Raw genomic sequence first — 20,395 nt, 5'->3', positions numbered from 1 at the left:
TCCAGTGGTCGAGGTTCCCTTACCACCAGACTGAGGCATGTCTCCAGTCGTTGAGGTTCTCTTGCCACTGGACTCGGACATATCTCCAGTAGTCAAGGTTCCTTTACCACTGGACTTGGACATGTCTCCAGCGGTTGAGGTTCCCTTTCTACTAGAATCAGGTATTTCTCCAGTGGTCGAGGTTCCCATACCACTAGACTCCGGCATGTCTCCAGTGGTCGAGGTTCCCTTACCACTGGACTCAGGCATGTCTCCAGTGGTCAAGGTCCCTTCCCACTGGACTCAGACATGTCTCCAGTGGTTGCGATTCCCTTGCTACTGAACTTGGACATGTCTAGTTAAAATCACAGTGTTTGTGGAAAGACATATAGCCCCTCCTCGCAGTGAGCTAAAGCCTGGTTCACACTAGATTGCCCTATGTCGCTTTTAATCCCATAATATTTTAATGATCGTCTGTAATAATAATGTTGACACAATAACAATGTAATAACAATACGTTTACATTAGCGAATAGTCGGTGTTAGGTTCTCATTTTAAATGCGATCACGAAAACGATGAAATACCAGTCTTGCAGCAACTGTCATGAAAAAAAATATAGACTCAGCAATCCACGATGGCCACTCATCAGTGACGAAGCGGCGCACACTGAAAAGGCTGTCGAGGATACTCAGCGAACCATCCGAAAAGTTTGGCAGCTGCAAACTTTCCGAATGTATCCACATTGAATCAACTTTGCTATCACATACGGTGCACATAGTCGATGGATAATCGCCAAGAGGACAACGCTGACAGATGGCGATATAGTGTGAACCAGCCTTGAAGGTTGACTCGCAACAAAACTCACACTACAGTTATTTGGTATCAAAATTGAAATACCAATAAAAGGCTCAAGATAAAATGTCTTGTAACACTGGTTTATGACAAACACTTCGCGTCCTACTGGAAAGCCCTTATCAAACCTAGATGCTCCCGACTTGACAGTTTCATTTTAGTTTGGTCTAATCATCTAGTCATAATCTGATCATGTGACCCATACTTCCTGCCAAATGGCGCGAACAATTTCTGCAGCAATTTTCGACTATCACAGGTGACCAACAAGCTCCTCATGTTTATCAGAGGATGATATGCACTCCATTGAGCTAAGGTTAAAAATATAAACAAAATTTTAGGCTAAGTTTTGAGATATAGTGTATGTGCCCAAAGTGACAGCATTACAATGATGATGAAATAGACCAGTAAGGACAATAGACATGGTTTTATTGAATGCGTGAAGTATATTTGTGAAAATATTTCGATGAATGAGGTTGCATGAAAGTGTAAACAGAAGCATATCGTGTTCAGCTACGCCCCATTTGAGCTATTTTGGAGAGGGATTCTAAGCTACGGCGTTTTCGTGATGGCTGCGACTAACTGTTCATTTTTGAGCTTTTAAGAGCTTGTAATCACACTTCCACATATTTTGCACCTACAACACCTTGATACCAAATAACTGTAATGTGAATTTTGTTACACCCTATCATCTCAACAGATACCACTGATATCATACTCAACAGTGTTTTCTGAGGGATTGCTCACAACAAGTAAAAGATTACCTCCTCATCTTTGTATTGACTCATACAGATACACATACATGCACTATACAAGTACAGGCCAACCTATCCTTTCCTAGGCAATATGTTAACATTCATTAATACTATCAGTAACATCATGTCATTGTTAGGCCACAAACTCTCAAAAACCGTTTCAGCCTTTCTCAAATTTCTACCATTTATAGCCATGAGCTAGCAACTTTATGATGAGGGGAAGATGATGATTTAAAGGTCCATATCGTTTAGACAATAAATAAAATTAGAATGCTAAGGATTGAGTTGGTTAGCAGCTGAAGCTCCAAGCGGAAACACCCACTCAAACCAAGTTGTACCATTCCTCGCACAGCCCTCATTAATCCAGATATAGATTCCAAGGCAACAAACAAGCTCTCCATACCATAAAACTAACTCATATTAATAGTTCTAGTGAAGTTGAAGGTTAAAGGAGCGACACAGTAATATCACAGGCGAGTGTCCCGCTAATGTGACATCTCTACCAGCAAATCCAGACATACTTAGGTGAACACGCCTGCTATAAGTGTCTCTACCCACTTGAAAACATCTGTATGGGGGAACTTATGGTTTTCAACTACAGCTTAGAGAATCATAATACCGATAGTAATAGTAATAATAAGTGATAGTAATAATATGTGATAGTAATAATAGTGATAGAAATAATAGTGATAGAAATAATAGTACCGATAAAGATACCAAAAAGTCAACTTATTGTTTATCAAAGATAAACTTACACAAAATTTTATTAGATTTTATCAAAAAATATAAATATTTTTAACATTGGCGATTGTTTTGGATGTTTGAGGAGATCTGACTGCCAGGATGTTTCAAGATTAAAATCAACAAAACTTGATCACGGCTAAAATGCTCAAATTAATAAGTGTGATTATGACGCCTATAGTTGCAAAGAGACTGACTGAACAGAGAACCAATAACAATAGCCAATAATGAGAGAAACTGGCATGCGCCATCACATGTATTTCTCTTCTGAGTGTTTTAACCATGATCAAGTTTTATCAATTTTAATCTTAAAACGTACCGCCATAATAATAGAAAAATAGTAACAAAAACAAATAATAGAAAAATACTGATACTTCATGATAGAATCTACTAATATTTTGTGTAAATTCAGATTTAAGCGTTGTAGGCTCCATAGTTTGCAGAAACATTTACATGCATAAATAATGGGAACCATCCTTCGCATCCATTACCTGCCATCATAGCTATGGTGAACGGAAACAACCTCTTAGGCATTCTAAATGATCATTAAACAGGATAACTGTAAATTGCCTCTAAAGTTGCTTGGACACGTTGAAGAGGGGCAAGTAATCAATTCTCCTATAGATTACATGTTAGGGAGCAACTAGCCAATAGTACTACAGTCTACGGAGCACTAACACAAAGTGTAATTTACACCCGATTCCCACAGATTATAAACAAAGTAGATTGCGAGAGAATGAGACCACTCCGTTGAGTGAGAAAATACAATCAGTCATTATGAGCACTCTAGCCCAGCAGGCTGACTGCAATTGTACGGCAGCCAACAAATATTTCAGCAAGTACGAGTGGATGGAGTGGAATGTTGTGTTTTTTCAGTTGGCTGACTAATAACAAAATGGAGTTAGCTATAGATAGAAGCAGCACTCATGGTGTCATGCTAACACCAGCATTGTCAACATACCCCTTAGTACTATCCTTACCAACTAACCAATATGAATTGAAAATAAAAACCTAATGCTACCATCCATCGTGATATTAAAAGCATGGCAGGTATGCTTTAATTGGCTGCTAGCTATATCAACTGTGCATTGCTAGCAACAAACTGTGTCACATGAGAGAGTGCCCTTGCAACGTTGAAGCATCAAGCTTTTAAGCTCTGTGAATACCTGAATTCAACCTCTGTGATATGTGATCTAACAAAGTAATTGTGGTAGACATAATTATCTGGTACCAAATTTTATAGTGATCACACAATGTATTATAATCATAACTGACAGCAAAGTAAGAAAAAACTGAGAAAGAACCTTGACAAAAACCCCCATTCTGTAATAGTTTACTTTACCAGAGGTCGAAGTCCACACACTCTCTAATACCCAGGAATGTCTAGCTCTAGCGGCTTCATGTGACACATCAGGCAGGTCTTACAAGCTACGACTGCACTCAAGTAAGCTAGAACATGAACTGGGACGATAATCGATGCCCCAAGCGGTACTAATCAATAGGACTTGGTCATTCACAAATATTATAAATCATCATTGAAACTAAATCCTTTCAAGGTTGTTTGTTCAAGTTATCTAGATAAGCAACTACAAGTTCCTGTTTTTCCCATCCCACTAGCCATCATTAACCGCATCTGCATTTCACACAACTATAGAAAGATTTAAAAAAATCCAGCTAGTCAACCAACTCCCTGATTTTAGCTTTAGAACACAAATGAAATACCAAAGATACGAAGTAACAGCTACCAAACTTTGCATCTCTTACTAAACTGAGAGAAGAATAACCAAATCAACGCGAGTGTCCAATGCTACTCTGACAATAACTGCATAGGAAATGAATTCACACTATAACTGACTGGTAAAGTAAATTATGTAAATACAAGTGCTTAATTCGAGAAAGGAGTAATCACGACAGCTATTATTTAGTGTAAGCCTAGACAGCTTGTAAAATATTTTGGAACAAAAGTGTCATTGTATTGACACCAATCAATTAAAAACCATAATTGCTAAACGCCTGATACTGTCAAACCACTCACTAAAACATAGTCAAACAGGAAACCATCCATATCGAACTTCAAGGTAAACTATCATTGTCCAAGTAGTTTGAAGATTCAAATACGTATACTTGCCGTAAAAAGCCAACTGCTAAAATAGAGCTCAGCGTCACAAGTGAATGCAATATACCTGAGGGTTTCTCGTGAAACTAGCCAACCCTTCAATCCCAACTGATATTCAGTCCAGCAACTATTCCTGGAATGCATAATTTTAAACCCACCATCCACAAACCAAAACATCGTTAATGTTTAACAAGTTGAGTTTCGAAAAACACTTACATCTGAATTAATGCTACTGATAACAACAAATTTGTAGATTTGTTTTTACTAAAAGCTACCCAATACTGGTAGAGAAACTAGAAAAGGCAAAAATATCTCAGTGATATCAGCCAATCTTGACTGCAATTGAGAAGGAAAAGGAACAAAAGAGAAATGAAAAGAATTATCTCATTATGTATGCCCAAAAATACTCTCATCAGTCCCAGCACTCGATTTTGAGCTTGAAAATATAAAATATGTGAAAATAACACGCTCACCAAACTGTAACTAAACCAATTATTCAAGTTTTTTCTGCTTTACACTTCACCTAATTAGACGGGAGTTGACAAAAACACAAATAAGAAGTTGAGAACTCTGATGAGAAACAACTGATTAACTATTATAGTCACCCATCATCCTATTCACCTACCATCCTATCACCTATCATCCATTATGAAGATATATTTCACTAAACTTAACATATATCAAGACAAATTCACATTTTTAAATATGTAGAAACCTAACAGTGATGTAGAGTAATTAGGTGACTGTAGGCAGATGACAGTAAGATGAGTGCTCAAGACTGACCTAGCTTCTACAGCTATCATGCAAAAAGACTTATGGCTATAAAAAGAGCTGGTCGCATGAGTGACAAAATGTAGCATACATTGAGGCGCAGTGCTAAGTCTATTCTAATCGTCTTCCTTATGTTCAGTTAAGAGTTCAGATCTTCAACTCTTTAATTCCAAAACCAAGTTTAAACTTTTGTTTCACTTGTTATAATTACGGTTATTTTACAATAATGAAACATAGCGCTATGATGGTTTATGGCGTAGCTGATGCTTGAAGTGCACGTGTATCAAATAAATCTACGATCAAATAATGAAAAATGCATATGTTGCACTGTAATAAAAAATCAAGTTTAAGAATATAATATAGAAAACACCATAACCAATAAATTGACTTAAATACAGATTTCATCTGGGTTAGGTAAAGGCAATATTAGCCTATAGATATATTTGTATGAATGTACAGCAGACTGTACACTCCCAAGCTAGCAAAAATCTTATTTCGGTCCTAGCTATTTCTACTGTAAACTAGACATTAACAAACAAACAAAATTGTATACACTAACCAACCATTGAAAATATTCTAAGGCTACGCAATTTAAAAAAGTACGACAAACCAATTTTGTGTTCTATGAAATGAAGTATAGCTAACACGACTCGCATGCCAGAAGTTCCCTCCTAAAAATCTGACCCAATCGCACAAGCGAAAACTTTCGATTGCATGCATCACCAAAGCCAGATAGTTTTCGTATCACAATATTAATCGTGCTTACAATAAATTAAAACACCGCTATCACGAACGAATGATGAGACTACCGATGCGGCATCGAAACAATCTATTGACTACAGTTTATAGGAAGATAACAGTTATACAAATTAAACATGTATTGTTAATCTAAATTTACTGCTTCAAATTATTTACAAAAGCAAAAAGCTCAATATATGTGGCTACGTATGAAAAAGGAGTAAATCTGACAAGTTCATCTGACAAGAAACTCGGTGGTGTTTGCAGTACTCATTTTAGTTCCGATAACACATATATTAGAATTTGAATGTATAGACAAAATTAGTAACAAACCTAAATCTCTAAAACATATAAGGAGCCACTACTACCTGAGTCAGCGTCGTTTAACGACGACTGTTCCTCGTTTATGTTATTTTGTTCTTCTTTTTCAGACATACTGGGGAAACAAAGTGACGTCACATGCTAACTCACTGTCGCGAAAGGTTGAAAGGTTTGTCGCTATAGACTGAGTTTCTACAAAATTACTTATATGAAGGGAACTGCTCAAACGCCTCAATTAGATAAGAACTCAAATAGCGTCTTCAATTTAGCCGTCGTTAGCTCGAGAGTAAGAACGCGCGATGGAGTTAGGGAATGTAGTTCTCAAGCGAAGTTCAATAAACTCATTATTTAGAGGTATGCTACATAAAATTACTTAATTAGTATTACAGTCGAGTATTTCAAAATTTTAAATGATGTTTTTTATTTGATTATGTATCACTTCCTCATCCATAGCTTGACAGCTTGTTCATTTTGTTTCTTACACCGTATACGACGTTATATAACAGAAAAAACTATTTTTCGTAGATTGACAGTTGTGTTACGCTTTTGGACTGTAAGGATGTGTGTTTTATGAAGAGCAGTAAACCTTGTATCTTAATTTCTTATATTTCGGCTTCAAAATATAAGTAACGCTAAGAGGTTCTCTCTTCATGTTCGTAGAGGCCCAACTCCTAATTAAGCATTCTAAACTGGCTTTAGGAAAGCATTTGTTGTACTAACCACAAAATTAAATCTGTAAAAAATAGACTGAAAATTTTTATATATAAGATTTAATAGACTGTTCCTCGAATTTCACTTTTGTGGCATGAACTATAAACCGTGACTATGCTGTCTATGCAACAAAAGTTTTCTTACTGCATTCCGATTTTGCTGTTCAATACACCAATCTTTAGACTACAACGATATAAAAATGTTCACATCTTTCAAATCATTTGTTTGTAATGTTTCAGCGGTACACTCTCGCCATGGACTAGCTTGGACAGATGGACAGAATGTTTTTCTTTCTCCTGTTGTTATCAAGAATGATACTCTCGAACAGGCTGACAGGATAAAACTTGGAGAGTTTGAGTAAGTTTTACAAAATGTTTGGGTTTTGTCTCAATGTATATATAATTTTTCTCATTACTTTGTGGATGTAGTTTTTGCTTTTATAGAGCTGTGGGTGTGTTTTTTGCATTCAACGAGGGTTTGCGTTGCTGTAATTTTACTTTAATCTGCATTAAAAAGCTGCTTATGAATTAAATCTTTATTGTATTTTCTGCTGGTTAAGATATTTCAGATAAGAGAATGTGCTTCGTAAAGTGAGAAGACTTTCTTTTTCTTTCTCTTTCAAGACTCAAAGTAAATCGTTTGTTTATGTTCTTGTGGATATGTGTTTAGCAGCCAAACAGCGATGAGTTTGTAACTGTTAAAGGCATGGGTATACATGTCATTGTATTTGGTCATCAGGACATTGTATCAGTTCTTCAGTAGATTCACAGGCTGAACAGTATGTTGATAACTTCTCAGCTATTTTGAAATAATATTGGTGTTGACTGTTATTAACCGATGCAATGGTTTAATTGATCTAGTTTATCTGTTTTTGGTAACCCTGAACAGCTGGATAGCGGCGACGACGGAAATCGCAATTAAATTAATAATTAGTCGGTAGTTTAAAATTGTATTGTGAATTAAACTGATTAATTTCGGGTTTATGAATTTGCACCAATAATTGAATTGAAAAATTATTTGCAGGAAAACCTAGATTAAATTTTGAATTAAAATACCATTAACATACATTTTGAATTTTGCATTAAATTACCAATTAATCATTCAGCAGGTGATGTATGTGATGTGGTGTGATGTAATGTATGTGGTGTGATGTGGTGTAATGTGTGTGATGTGGTGTGATCTAATGCTTGTGATGTGGTGTGATGTAATGTATGTGGTGTGATGTGGTGTAATGTGTGTGATGTGGTGTGATCTAATGCTTGTGATGTGGTGTGATGTAATGCAATTATTAATGTGCATTATTAATTGACCACAACTCTGCTGAACAGATGTTTTAATCACAAGTTAACCATTTCAAGTAACTTAAAAAAACACAGAAAGGCATCGAATGAGATGCAAATAATGATATGCAAATACATTCTGAATAAATAACGTTATTAGAGGAGTTTTTTGACCACATTCATCAGCATCAAATATTGATTGTGTAGCTATAACTTAATATGCATTTATTTGTGTCAGCTGGCTGCTGTCGCTGCTTGTGCAGGCTGTATATTAGAAAGGAATTATGTAATAATGGCACCCTGTTCAAACAGATTAGGATATATTGGCATGTTATCATATGAGTAAAAAAGATAAGTTAGAGGGCTGAATGATTATTCGCAGACATCTTATTCCTGTCATCCTAGACTGCTTCATGCCCATAAAATATCGTAAGTGTAATCACCTAAAAATAGAGAATTTGTAAGTATCCTTTGCCGCTACCAACTCTCGCACTCCACCCTTAAACACCTTTCACCTATTTGCCTTATGCAGACATAATTATCTATGTACTTAAATTTTCAGTCATTTTATACTTGTGTTTTGTTTTAAGGTTGGTTTTGACAACTCATTAGATTATAGCGCAGTCGCAACACATCATTTTGATCAATCTTTAAAGGTTGACTTGCAACAAAATTCACATTACAGTTATTTGGTATTAAAAGATTCACCATATCTTAATCGGCTGCGTTGTAGGTGCAAAATAAGTGGCAATGCGATTACAAGCTGCTAAAAGCTCAAAAACGAACACTTAATTACCGCCATCACAATACTGTCGTAGATTATTATCTCTTTCCAAAACGGCTCAAATGGGACGTAGTTGAACGAGATGGCTTTTGTTTACACTTTTACGCAACCTCATTCGTCGAAATATTTTTACAAATATACTTCACGCATTCACTAAAACTATGTCTATTGTTTTTACGCGTCTATTTCATCATCATTGTAATGCTGTTACTTTGAGCACTGATGTCTCAAAACCTTCCACAAAAATTCGTTTATTTTTTCATCCTTAGCTCGAAGGAGTGCATATCATCCTCTGATAAACATGACGAGTTTGATGGTCAATTTGTGATAGTCGAAAAATGCTGCAGATATTATTCGCGCTGTTTGACAGGAAGTATGGGTCACATGATCAGATTACGACTAGACGATTAGACCAAGCCACAACAAAACTGTAAAGTAGCGAGCATCTATATTTGATACGGGGTCTTCGGTAAAACTCGAAGTGTTTGTCATAAACTAGTGCTATGAAAAGTTTTATACTGAGCCTTTTGTTGGCCTTTCAATTCATGTGAGAACACCACGTGACAAAACAATAACTAAATGGAATGACAATGTACGGTGGCTTTTCGTTTTTGAGCTTTTAAGAGCTTGTAATCACATTTCCAGATATTTTGCACCTACAATTCAACACAGCAGAGTAAGACATTGGGAATCTTTTGATACCAAATAACTGTAATGTGAATTTGGTTGCAAGTCAACCTTTAATCATTTGAGAACTTTCTAGTAAGTGCCGGCTCACAGCGAATGTCATGGAAATTTCTATGAGATCAATATGTTTATACTTGGTGACTTTTCTGTTGTATAATTATGAATTCGTGCAGTCGTGGTTAACAATAGAGTTGATTATTGAGAGCCAGACTCCGTTATAGTGCGGTTTTTACAGCAAGATAAACAGAAAGTTGCGCATGATAAATGTTTGCCGCACTTAGTGGATGCTTGATATGGCTGCTCTATACTGCTCAATAGCTACAAATGAGAGTTAGCTAGTTCAGATAATGTAAAACTTTCATTCGTGCTGTATACTGCTCACATATACACAGATGTAGCACTTTGTAGTTTTACAGTGACAGTCTAATCTGTGTAGTACTTTAGACTGTATTTATAAAATAACAGGCTTAGCACAAAATTGGTGTGATTCACGGTTGTTACATTGACTTGTTGGAATTACTGTCAACCCACCCCCGACATACTACAGTTCAACTTGGACATACTACAGTCAAACCTCGATATACTACAGTCAAACCTCGATATACTACAGTCCAACCTCGACATACTACAGTCAAACCGTAACATATGTAATTGATCAGTTCCGATGTTTGCTGCGTACATATGTTGAAACCATTAGTTTTGCAGCCAGCATTCACATAAAACTATATTATATTTTGTTTCAGCTGTTTGTTAGATCGTGTTTTGTCTCATAGCCCATCAAATGATGATAAATATTTTAAATAATAACATAAAATTAAGTGCATTTTGTAAAGCTGTGAAAGACTAAAACTAAACTCTTAAATTGTGTGTAAAACTAAATTACCAAAATGACAAGTATTCAAAAGAGATTTTGGTTGTTACTGTACTTTAGAGACACCGGGAAGAACGGTCGAGACAAGTCTAGCTAAACTTACATAAAATATACTGTAGTTTAGCTTAATTTACTTCAAATATCCTTTATTATTTTACTTTTTTTTAATTGTGCCTGTTTTTTTTACTAAACCGTAATGTTTCAAGAAATGTTGGATGGTGTACATTGCAAATAACTTCTTATGTCAATACAGATAATTTGTTAAGTTTTTGTCATATATTAAAAATATGTTTACGTAGAAGTGATGGTAAGTCGAAGATTTACCGTAGTTGTTTACTACTAGAACTAGCATTTGTGTTATATAGGTGAAAGGTGGAATATTTACAACAAAACAGAACTGCATAAAATGATATACATGACACACGGCTATTAGTATGAATGATGGAGATTTATTTTGTACATATGTGACATTTTCGATCAGAATTTTGAATACGACAGTACTGATATCATTCGATAGTCGATCGGGCACAAACATGAAATTAAATACCGAAATTGATTACAACGGTGAAGCGCACGAGGGTACTTTGTCTGACTGAATCAAAAGGAAATGTAGAGACAATTCTTACCCGAGAATGTCTGCGTGAACTTTTTTAGTTTTTCACTTTCTACCGATTGCCCTTTGCAATAACCGGAAATTGTAGATTGAATTTGTTTCGTTCCTGTTGCAAGCGGCATAACGGAAATTACGAATAAAAAAATGAATAATGGATTTTTAAATGACATTTGAAAAAGTTTCAAAGAAAGAACAAATGCAAAAGATAATTCATAATAAAATGTACATATTTAGCTTTAATCGCGATAAGGCTATCGTTACGGTAGATGATGATAAGGCTATGGATGGGCTAAATAAGATAAAAACGGCTTGGCCTTATGGTTAGGCGTGAGTGTTTGCATACTTGCAATTGGGGACTTTACATTGCTAGATTTAATAGCTATAGCTGGACATATGGATGACAGAAACCAAATGACCAAAAAAAAGACAAACATTGAGATTTATATATATATATATATATACTCATGCTACAGACAGTACTGTTTCGGCTATTGAAGCCTCATCAGTGCAGCTCAGAGCTTGGGCAAGGGACACAAATCCCATTACCCATGAGAGTTGACTTCCTGCCACGAAACAACTAAGTTGCCTCGCAGACTTTAAGAAAGTCAATGTGCTGGCACCAGAGTGCTCAAATCACAAAAGTGATGAGCTTTGCACAAAGGCTAATAGTGCCGCACCTCTCACAGAGTGCTCAACCAAACCGAAGTGAGGGAGCATATACTCATGCTACAGACAGTACTGTTTCGGCTATTGAAGCCTCATCAGTGCAGCTCAGAGCTTGGGCAAGGGACACAAATCCCATTACCCATGAGAGTTGACTTCCTGCCACGAAACAACTAAGTTGCCTCGCAGACTTTAAGAAAGTCAATGTGCTGGCACCAGAGTGCTCAAATCACAAAAGTGATGAGCTTTGCACAAAGGCTAATAGTGCCGCACCTCTCACAGAGTGCTCAACCAAACCGAAGTGAGGGAGCATATACTCATGCTACAGACAGTACTGTTTCGGCTATTGAAGCCTCATCAGTGCAGCTCAGAGCTTGGGCAAGGGACACAAATCCCATTACCCATGAGAGTTGACTTCCTGCCACGAAACAACTAAGTTGCCTCGCAGACTTTAAGAAAGTCAATGTGCTGGCACCAGAGTGCTCAAATCACAAAAGTGATGAGCTTTGCACAAGTTAGTACATCCTATAAACACACAATGATTATACAAACAAGTGAGTACATCCTATTAACACACACTGATTATACAAACAAGTTAGTACATCCTATTAACACACACTGATTATACAAACAAGTTAGTACATCCTATTAACACACACTGATTATACAAACAAGTTAGTACAGCGAACTACACGTGAAAGAATGCAACTGGAATTAAATATTCTATATATATATATATATATATATATATATATATATATATATATATATAGAATATTTAATTCCAGTTGCATTCTTTCACGTGTAGTTCGCTGTACTAACTTGTTTGTATAATCAGTGTGTGTTAATAGGATGTACTAACTTGTTTGTATAATCAGTGTGTGTTAATAGGATGTACTAACTTGTTTGTATAATCAGTGTGTGTTAATAGGATGTACTCACTTGTTTGTATAATCATTGTGTGTTTATAGGATGTACTAACTTGTTTGTATAATCAGTGTGTGTTAATAGGATGTACTAACTTGTTTGTATAATCAGTGTGTGTTAATAGGATGTACTGATTTGTTTGTATAATCAGTGTGTGTTAATAGGATGTACTAACTTGTTTGTATAATCAGTGTGTGTTAATAGGATGTACTAACTTGTTTGTATAATCAGTGTGTGTTAATAGGATGTACTGATTTGTTTGTATAATCAGTGTGTATTTATAGGATGTACTAACTTGTTTGTATAATCAGTGTGTGTTAATAGGATGTACTAACTTGTTTGTATAATCAGTGTGTGTTAATAGGATGTACTAACTTGTTTGTATAATCAGTGTGTGTTAATAGGATGTACTCACTTGTTTGTATAATCAGTGTGTGTTAATAGGATGTACTAACTTGTTTGTATAATCAGTGTGTGTTAATAGGATGTACTAACTTGTTTGTATAATCAGTGTGTGTTAATAGGATGTACTAACTTGTTTGTATAATCAGTGTGTGTTAATAGGATGTACTAACTTGTTAATATAATCAGTGTGTGTTAATAGGATGTACTAACTTGTTTGTATAATCAGTGTGTGTTAATAGGATGTACTAACTTGTTTGTATAATCAGTGTGTGTTAATAGGATGTACTAACTTGTTTGTATAATCAGTGTGTGTTAATAGGATGTACTAACTTGTTTGTATAATCAGTGTGTGTTAATAGGATGTACTAACTTGTTTGTATAATCAGTGTGTGTTAATAGGATGTACTAACTTGTTTGTATAATCAGTGTGTGTTAATAGGATGTACTAACTTGTTTGTATAATCAGTGTGTGTTAATAGGATGTACTAACTTGTTTGTATAATCAGTGTGTGTTAATAGGATGTACTAACTTGTTTGTATAATCAGTGTGTGTTAATAGGATAGGAAATAGAGCAATGTCTAATTACTCAAATATCGATACAAAATTTTGTTTTAGATTTGTCGATTTCTTATAAATATCATGTAAATCCACTCACAAAGACCCAGTTACATCACACAAAAAGTGAATGCTTATTACTCACATGTTCACACTCAAGTCTGTGGTACAGCACTATGACTGCATGAATCAGACTTAACACAAATAAGGGAGAATTTTTACTCGCATCGATATAACATTATCTGATATAAAAATATGCACATTTGTTCGCGATAACTCAATGATATTACCAATGTGCAAAGTCAATGTCGATGGAATCAGTTTATAATGTTTGAAAAGGTCTAGTAAGTGCTCTCAGGGTCATGTGATGAGTACTATACTCTGCGTGTCACTAGATGGGAATACAATCTTGTTGATTGTTCATAGTCCTTATATCATTATACTTGATGCCCTAAAAACTTATTTACCAGTTTCATTGACCTCAAAGTTTCTTCTGTGACCATATGCCAAAGTTCGGCAGGTTCAGAAACTTGTAATATTTCTGATTAGAGAGGTTTAGCCCCTGTAGACATTGTATATCTATACTATGTCTACAGCAGCTAGAGACATCTTTAGATATGTTTAATACTGAAAAACACAGGTTACAGGGCTTTTCTCCTTTTTGGAGAGTGATGCCAGCAGCAACCATCTTAAAAGGGTGGTGTTGGCAGCAAACATTTCAAGAGGTTGGTGTCAGCTGCAAACATCTCAAGAGGGTGGTGTCGGCAACGAACATCTGAAAAGGGTGAGGCCGGCTGCAAACATCTCAAGAGAATGACATCGGTAGTAGCTACCTCACCTGAATGGTGCTTGCATTAACCATTTTAAAAAAGGGCTGCTCGCAGTGAACATCTCCGGAGAGAGAGACTGCCACTGGCACCAACCATCTTAACAGAGTGGCGCTGGCGGCAACTATCTCAAATATGTTTATTGTCGATAAAAATAAAAGAGGAGACAGTTTTTTAATGTCGTAAACAGTTAAGTACAACTGTTAGCAATACCTTCAGAAACTATTTTTTGAACAACCACCTAAACTGGCTAGAAATATAGTCTTCAAAAAGGTAAGGGGTTTCCATACTGAGTATATGCCACTGAGTTTCAAGCTAAGTATTTTCTCCTTGCCATGATCTCTTGTGCTACCTGTTATCAGTGCTTGACTTGTGAATTGCATGTTTTATAGCGCAGCAAGAGCTCTTCAAATCGTTTCGGATCGGTTTGTTTCTTTTGCCTTTCATAAATAAACTCGCTCTCCATGTTGTAGAGTGTTTGATTCTTTCTCTCACACATCTGTAGGCTTGTACCTTACTATCTAGGATGCCTGTAAGCTTCTAGCAGCTTTTCAATGCAGCAAGCCATTGTGTAGCTAACACTGTTATAGTCGCTCATGTTTGTATTGTGTTGTATTTTGTTTGGTATCCCAATTTTGTAGCTTCAAATATGGGTAATTTATGTATAAATTTTACTTCAGTTAGCTGTACCATTAGGATGGGCAAAAGTAAACATCAACAGGTCTTTTAATCAATTTTATGCGTATATTCATTTTATTATTAGTTTTTTGTACGCTTAATGAAAATTTATGAAAATATCTCATCAATTTTATAAGTTTCCTGTACAGTGTGTTGTACGGAAATGCACAACACATATAAATGGTTTGTTCAGATTTCAAAATATATATGAACTAGTGAAAATTATGACTTACCACTTTTAGTTACTGACAATTTTAACGTAATTGACAATTTTAACAGAAATGTTGTTTTATGCTTTCAATGAACTGTCATAAGTGTATAAGAATGGAAACCCATAGCCCCCTGTGCATCATTAACTCAGGGGTGGCCACACATCAGCCTAGTCCAACCTTCCAACCTGAAGCTTTGGTTAACAGAAGCAGTTAGAGTAATCAGTTTAAACTCTTGCAGACGAGTGACTTTGGTTCAGGAAGTTACCGCCGGAGCTCACAGCTCATTGGATAATTTATTATTAGTGAATCTGGTATTTACTTCATTTCTTCTTAAGTAATTGATTCAATTGATATGCAGAACCCAACAAATGGAAACAAAAAATGGCTGAGACAAGGTTAATGTCCGAGTTAAGTTTTGAGACAAGTAGGAGGCTCTTTATAAAGTATATATATATAAGTAGGAGGCTTTTTATAAAGTACATATATACTAGAGATGCCCCGATTCTGAATTCACCAGCCGATTCAGATACCGATCCGATATACCGATTCTTATTGAAAAATAATCCGATTCAGATCTTTTGTGTTGCATAGATAGTTGTTCAATTTATTATGCAAGTATAAACATAATGCAAAGAAAATATAAATGTTGATTTATTTATTTTATTTGTTTGTATTTATGGAAAAAATATACTTGTATATACATATTCACATACTGACATACAGTGCATGTAGTAACAAAACAGTCCCTGTTTCTTGTAATCTGTAAATAAAGGCAATTATTGTTAGTGGTACAGTTCTATCTCTGATAACAAAGTCTCTCTTCTGTTGCTGGATGAACTTCTGCTCCTGTACAAGTTTAGAGAAAATCATCGTTTCTTTTAATTACTGTTAGTGATTCAGTTCTCTCAGTAAGAAGTATCCTTCTTCTATCACTATCGATGTAGCCAGTCATACTGAAGGGGACTCACTTGCCACAGATGATGGAGGACAGGCTAAATATTGATAAGCCACTGGGGTTACGGTTTTTTGTACGGTACAAACGATACATTGTATTGTTAGGATCAAGAGAGTGGTAGATAACTTTATGCATCAACTGTTTAAATTACTTTCGTAATGCTGGTAAATAAAAATATTACACTGCGTCTTTGTCTCCTATCTTTGTTATCTTGCTCATGATTGACTGCAATAAATCATATCGCTGTAATTGGGAAATACCACACTTTGTGATTACGTCCTGACTAAAGCAAAAAAGTTCCTCAGCTGTGTTGATCAGGCTATAGACATGAAATAAATTGTGTGGTAGGTCTGAAATTTATTAGGTAAAAGTAAGGAGCTTGCAGCTAATAATTTTTTATTAGTGTAGCAGGCTAAAATACGGTTTTCTGCAAAATAGTTGATCTGTAAAAAGTATCGGAAGTTTCAGATAGTTTCATAAAAGATCGGTCGATACCGATTCAGATACTTAACATCCATATCACCACCGATACCGATTCCGATACCAAAATCGGGACAACTCTAGTATATACCAGTAGGATGCTCTTTACAAAGTATATATATACAAGTAGGAGGCTCTTTATAAAATACATATATATATATATATACAAGTAGGATGCTCTTTATAAAGTATATATATACAAGTAGTAGGCTCTTTATAAAGAATATATATACAAGTAGGACGCTCTTTATAAAGTATATATATATATATAAGTAGGAGGCTCTTTATAAACTATATATATACAAGTAGGACGCTCTTTATAAAGTATATATATATATATATACAAGTAGGACGCTCTTTATAAAATATATATATACAAGTAGTAGGCCTTTTAGAAATCATCGGTTGGTTTGGCTGAGGTATGCCCACTTGCCATGTTTGGTGTAGTTGTCGTGTGGCCACGGTTTTAGAGTTCAAAGGCTGGAGTCTTTCTGACTTCTATAAACATGTTGTTGGTCTGTATATTGTATTATTGAACCGTAATTCTCAATAAATGTAGCAACCTTTTATAAAAAGCTCATAATATTTCCGCTGTCGCTACCAGAAATGTTATATTATTATGGATTGCTATGGTTCTTAATATCAACTCTTACAACAACTGATTGTGGACCAGGCTTGTTGGCACATCCAGAGCTCATTCTTACTCTGCATTTCTATGCTTTGAAACGGTTCAGAGTTGCCCGCTGCCAACGAATTCATACCCTACTAGTTTAACGATGCAGAGTTGCAGTATAGATCTTTCCAAGATTTACACCAGCTGTATCCCTCAAAACAAATCTTATTAAGTTAGACTCTTTTTCTGGTCACTTTACAATTCATGCGTAGTCAACTAGTTGTACTAACTTAGCCAGGATACCTGATAGCAACTTTATGTTATGTTCCTTATTGCTGGGCTCTATATTACAAGATATCAACAGAATTTACTACTTGGAATTTCCTACTATTTACGTGGAAACAACTGCGAACCCATTCAAAGCATGGAAACAATGTGTTAGAAAATTCACTGCTGAAATCGGTGCGGCATTGGAGTTTTGATAAACATTGTGAATAATGCACACTATTTCTCATATATCATATGAATCATTATGTGAATTTCACACCCATGTTCAATATGGATCCTTCTAGTTGGGCTGATACGATAGCGTGAAGTTTGAGTTACTAAAATATTGTTTATTAAAAAGGAACAATTATAGTCAATCATTTCATAGACATTGCCCTATCCTAATGGCACAGGTCATGCCTTCATGAGCCCTTTTATCAATCACCTGACTGTCCACCTAGTAGTCGGCAGCTACTATGCTGAATTAGGAGACTAACCAACTTTCTCCGATGATTTATAGCATTCTATTTAAATAATTACCACACAAACTTTCCTCTTTACAAACACCCTGAGCTTTTGCACACCAGATTTGTCTTAAAATAGTCCTTCTAAAATCTTTGTGGTTCTCTATGATTCCAAATCATTTTAGTGGTTGGTGCTTGTACCTATGGATGTGTTATGTCCATGCATATGGAGGTGGGTCTGACCTCTCGCCCTTTATTGCTAAGCATCATTCATTTCTTCATGTATAGTTTAGTAACATAGTTTTTTTGTTTATGTTTTGGAGATATTCCGGGTGCAACGATGAGTTTTTGTAATGTGTTTTGTGAAAAAGGAGTTATTCCCTCCATCTAAATAGTGCATGTTTGTAAAATAAGTATAAGCCATAAAGTTTTAAGGTTTCTTTAATGCTTTTATATAAGCTCAACTTATCTTTGGTTCATCACTTGCAGAAGACATTCCTTGCATCATTAAATCTACTGCATGTCTACTGCATGTCTACCATCATGTCAGCCATCATGTCAGCAGCATATTGGCAGCGACAACAGTTTTAACCCACTGAATTGGTTAACAGTCTTAAACCAGCTCCTGCCATACATCGGTTAAAGGTTTTAAATCTTTGGTCAGCAATAGACACTCCTAGTGCTTTCCGTAAATTTGCTGACCAATAATTCCGTAAATTCGCTGTTCTAAATAATAATTAACTTACATAGAGAAAAAGTCTATTCGTTATCGAAACTGGTCAGATTTAACTTAATTCAGTTTTTTGAGGTTAACAGTTCATCTATGCTTAAATTCTTAAAAACATCATTGCGCTTAATACGGAGTTGTTTCTCTATCATTGTATGTTGTAACAGCTGCTGGTGCAGTGATGAGGTCTTGCAAGGGTGTGACTTTTTGTGCTTGTTATGACATGATTTGTCTTGACTATAGCTATGTAGTCTGTGCTCTGAGTAATGTGTTGTCACTCACTGCTGATGGCCGCTGAATTAAAATTTTAATATTTTAGAACCAAAGGCTAACAGTTTATGTCACAAATTTATCTGTTTACACACTTTCATAGTGATCCTTGTAAAAGTTATTATTCTCTAGTCTGTACTTGATTTGCCTTAATACTTGTATGCTATGGCAGTGTAAATAAGGATATCCAATGCAACAATTGCCTTTTTGTGTTTGTGGTGTTGTGTGGATACATCCATGTGGTGTCGTGTGGATACATCCATGTGGTGTCGTGTTTGCGTAACATCTATTCACGGTATAATTAGTAGTTTTTGTGGACTCCGGTTTTATGTAGCCCAGTTGGTTTGTAAACACAATTTTCGCTTTGAAAAATAGCAACATCTACTTTTTTCTCTAGGTTAGTGAGTTTGCAAGTTTTTGTGTTAGTACTTTCTAATAGCTTATTGGGAATGATTTTTGAATCATAATGAAGCAGGAAACCAAAATGTTGATATTCAGCAAAAATCACCATTTTTCGTCTACTTTATCATCTAAAGGCTGACATCATTTTAAAGGTTGACTTGCAACAAAATTCACATTACAGTTATTTGGTATCAAAAGATTCACCATGTCTTTCTCTGTTGTGTTATAAGTGCCAAATATGTGGAAATGTGATTACAAGCTCTTTAAAGCTCAAAAACGAAAAGCCGCCGCAGATTAGAATCTTTTTATTTCGATGACGTAACCACGTAATTTGGTTATCGTCTTGTCACGTATGTTCTCAAGTGAATTGAAAGGCCAATGAAAAGCCCAATATAAAACTTATCGTAGTACTAGTTTATGACAAACACTTCCGGTTTTACCGAAGACCCCGTATCGAATATAGATGCTCGCTACTTTACAGTTTTATTTCGGCATTATTCAATCGTCAAGTCGTTCTCTGATCATGTGACCCACTACTTCGCAAATATTTTTTGCAGCACTTTTCGATTATCACAGGTGACCAACAGGCTCGTCATGATTATCAGATAATGATATGTACTCTTTCGACTTAAGGTTAAAAAGTTTAACGATTTTTTATGGTAAGTTATAAGATATCAGTGCTAAAAGTGACAGCATTACAATGACAATAAAACAGACGCGTAAGAAAAATGGA

The 20,395-nt window shown here is 35.5% G+C and overlaps 2 protein-coding genes across 4 annotated transcripts in view; one reads left to right on the top strand and one right to left on the bottom strand.

The window, feature by feature from the left end:
- The window catches only part of LOC137403917 (MAP7 domain-containing protein 1-like), an 89,597-nt gene extending 83,177 nt beyond the window's left edge, over positions 1–6,420 (bottom strand). Inside the window, exon 1 of one of the 2 annotated variants that reach the window (XM_068090034.1) lies at positions 6,318–6,420. In XM_068090034.1, coding sequence (XP_067946135.1) covers positions 6,318–6,384 — 67 coding nt within the window. In that variant the 5' untranslated portion in view covers positions 6,385–6,420. The remainder of the gene's footprint in view (positions 1–6,317) is intronic. The other variant, XM_068090035.1, reaches the window with a different exon arrangement.
- A 149-nt stretch (positions 6,421–6,569) lies between these two features.
- LOC137403865 (WD repeat and coiled-coil-containing protein-like) overlaps positions 6,570–20,395 on the top strand; it is an 86,335-nt gene continuing 72,509 nt past the window's right edge. Inside the window, exons 1-3 of one of the 2 annotated variants that reach the window (XM_068089958.1) lie at positions 6,570–6,624; positions 7,221–7,338; positions 14,987–15,019. In XM_068089958.1, the coding sequence (XP_067946059.1) occupies positions 6,570–6,624; positions 7,221–7,338; positions 14,987–15,019 (206 nt within the window). The remainder of the gene's footprint in view (positions 6,625–7,220; positions 7,339–14,986; positions 15,020–20,395) is intronic. The other variant, XM_068089959.1, reaches the window with a different exon arrangement.

This window comes from Watersipora subatra, chromosome 9, assembly GCF_963576615.1.
Source record: "Watersipora subatra chromosome 9, tzWatSuba1.1, whole genome shotgun sequence".
In the NCBI taxonomy this organism is placed as follows: Eukaryota; Metazoa; Bryozoa; class Gymnolaemata; order Cheilostomatida; family Watersiporidae; genus Watersipora; species Watersipora subatra.
The sequence above is the reverse complement of the archived record's forward strand: the minus strand, read 5'-3'. Positions and strand labels throughout refer to the sequence as shown.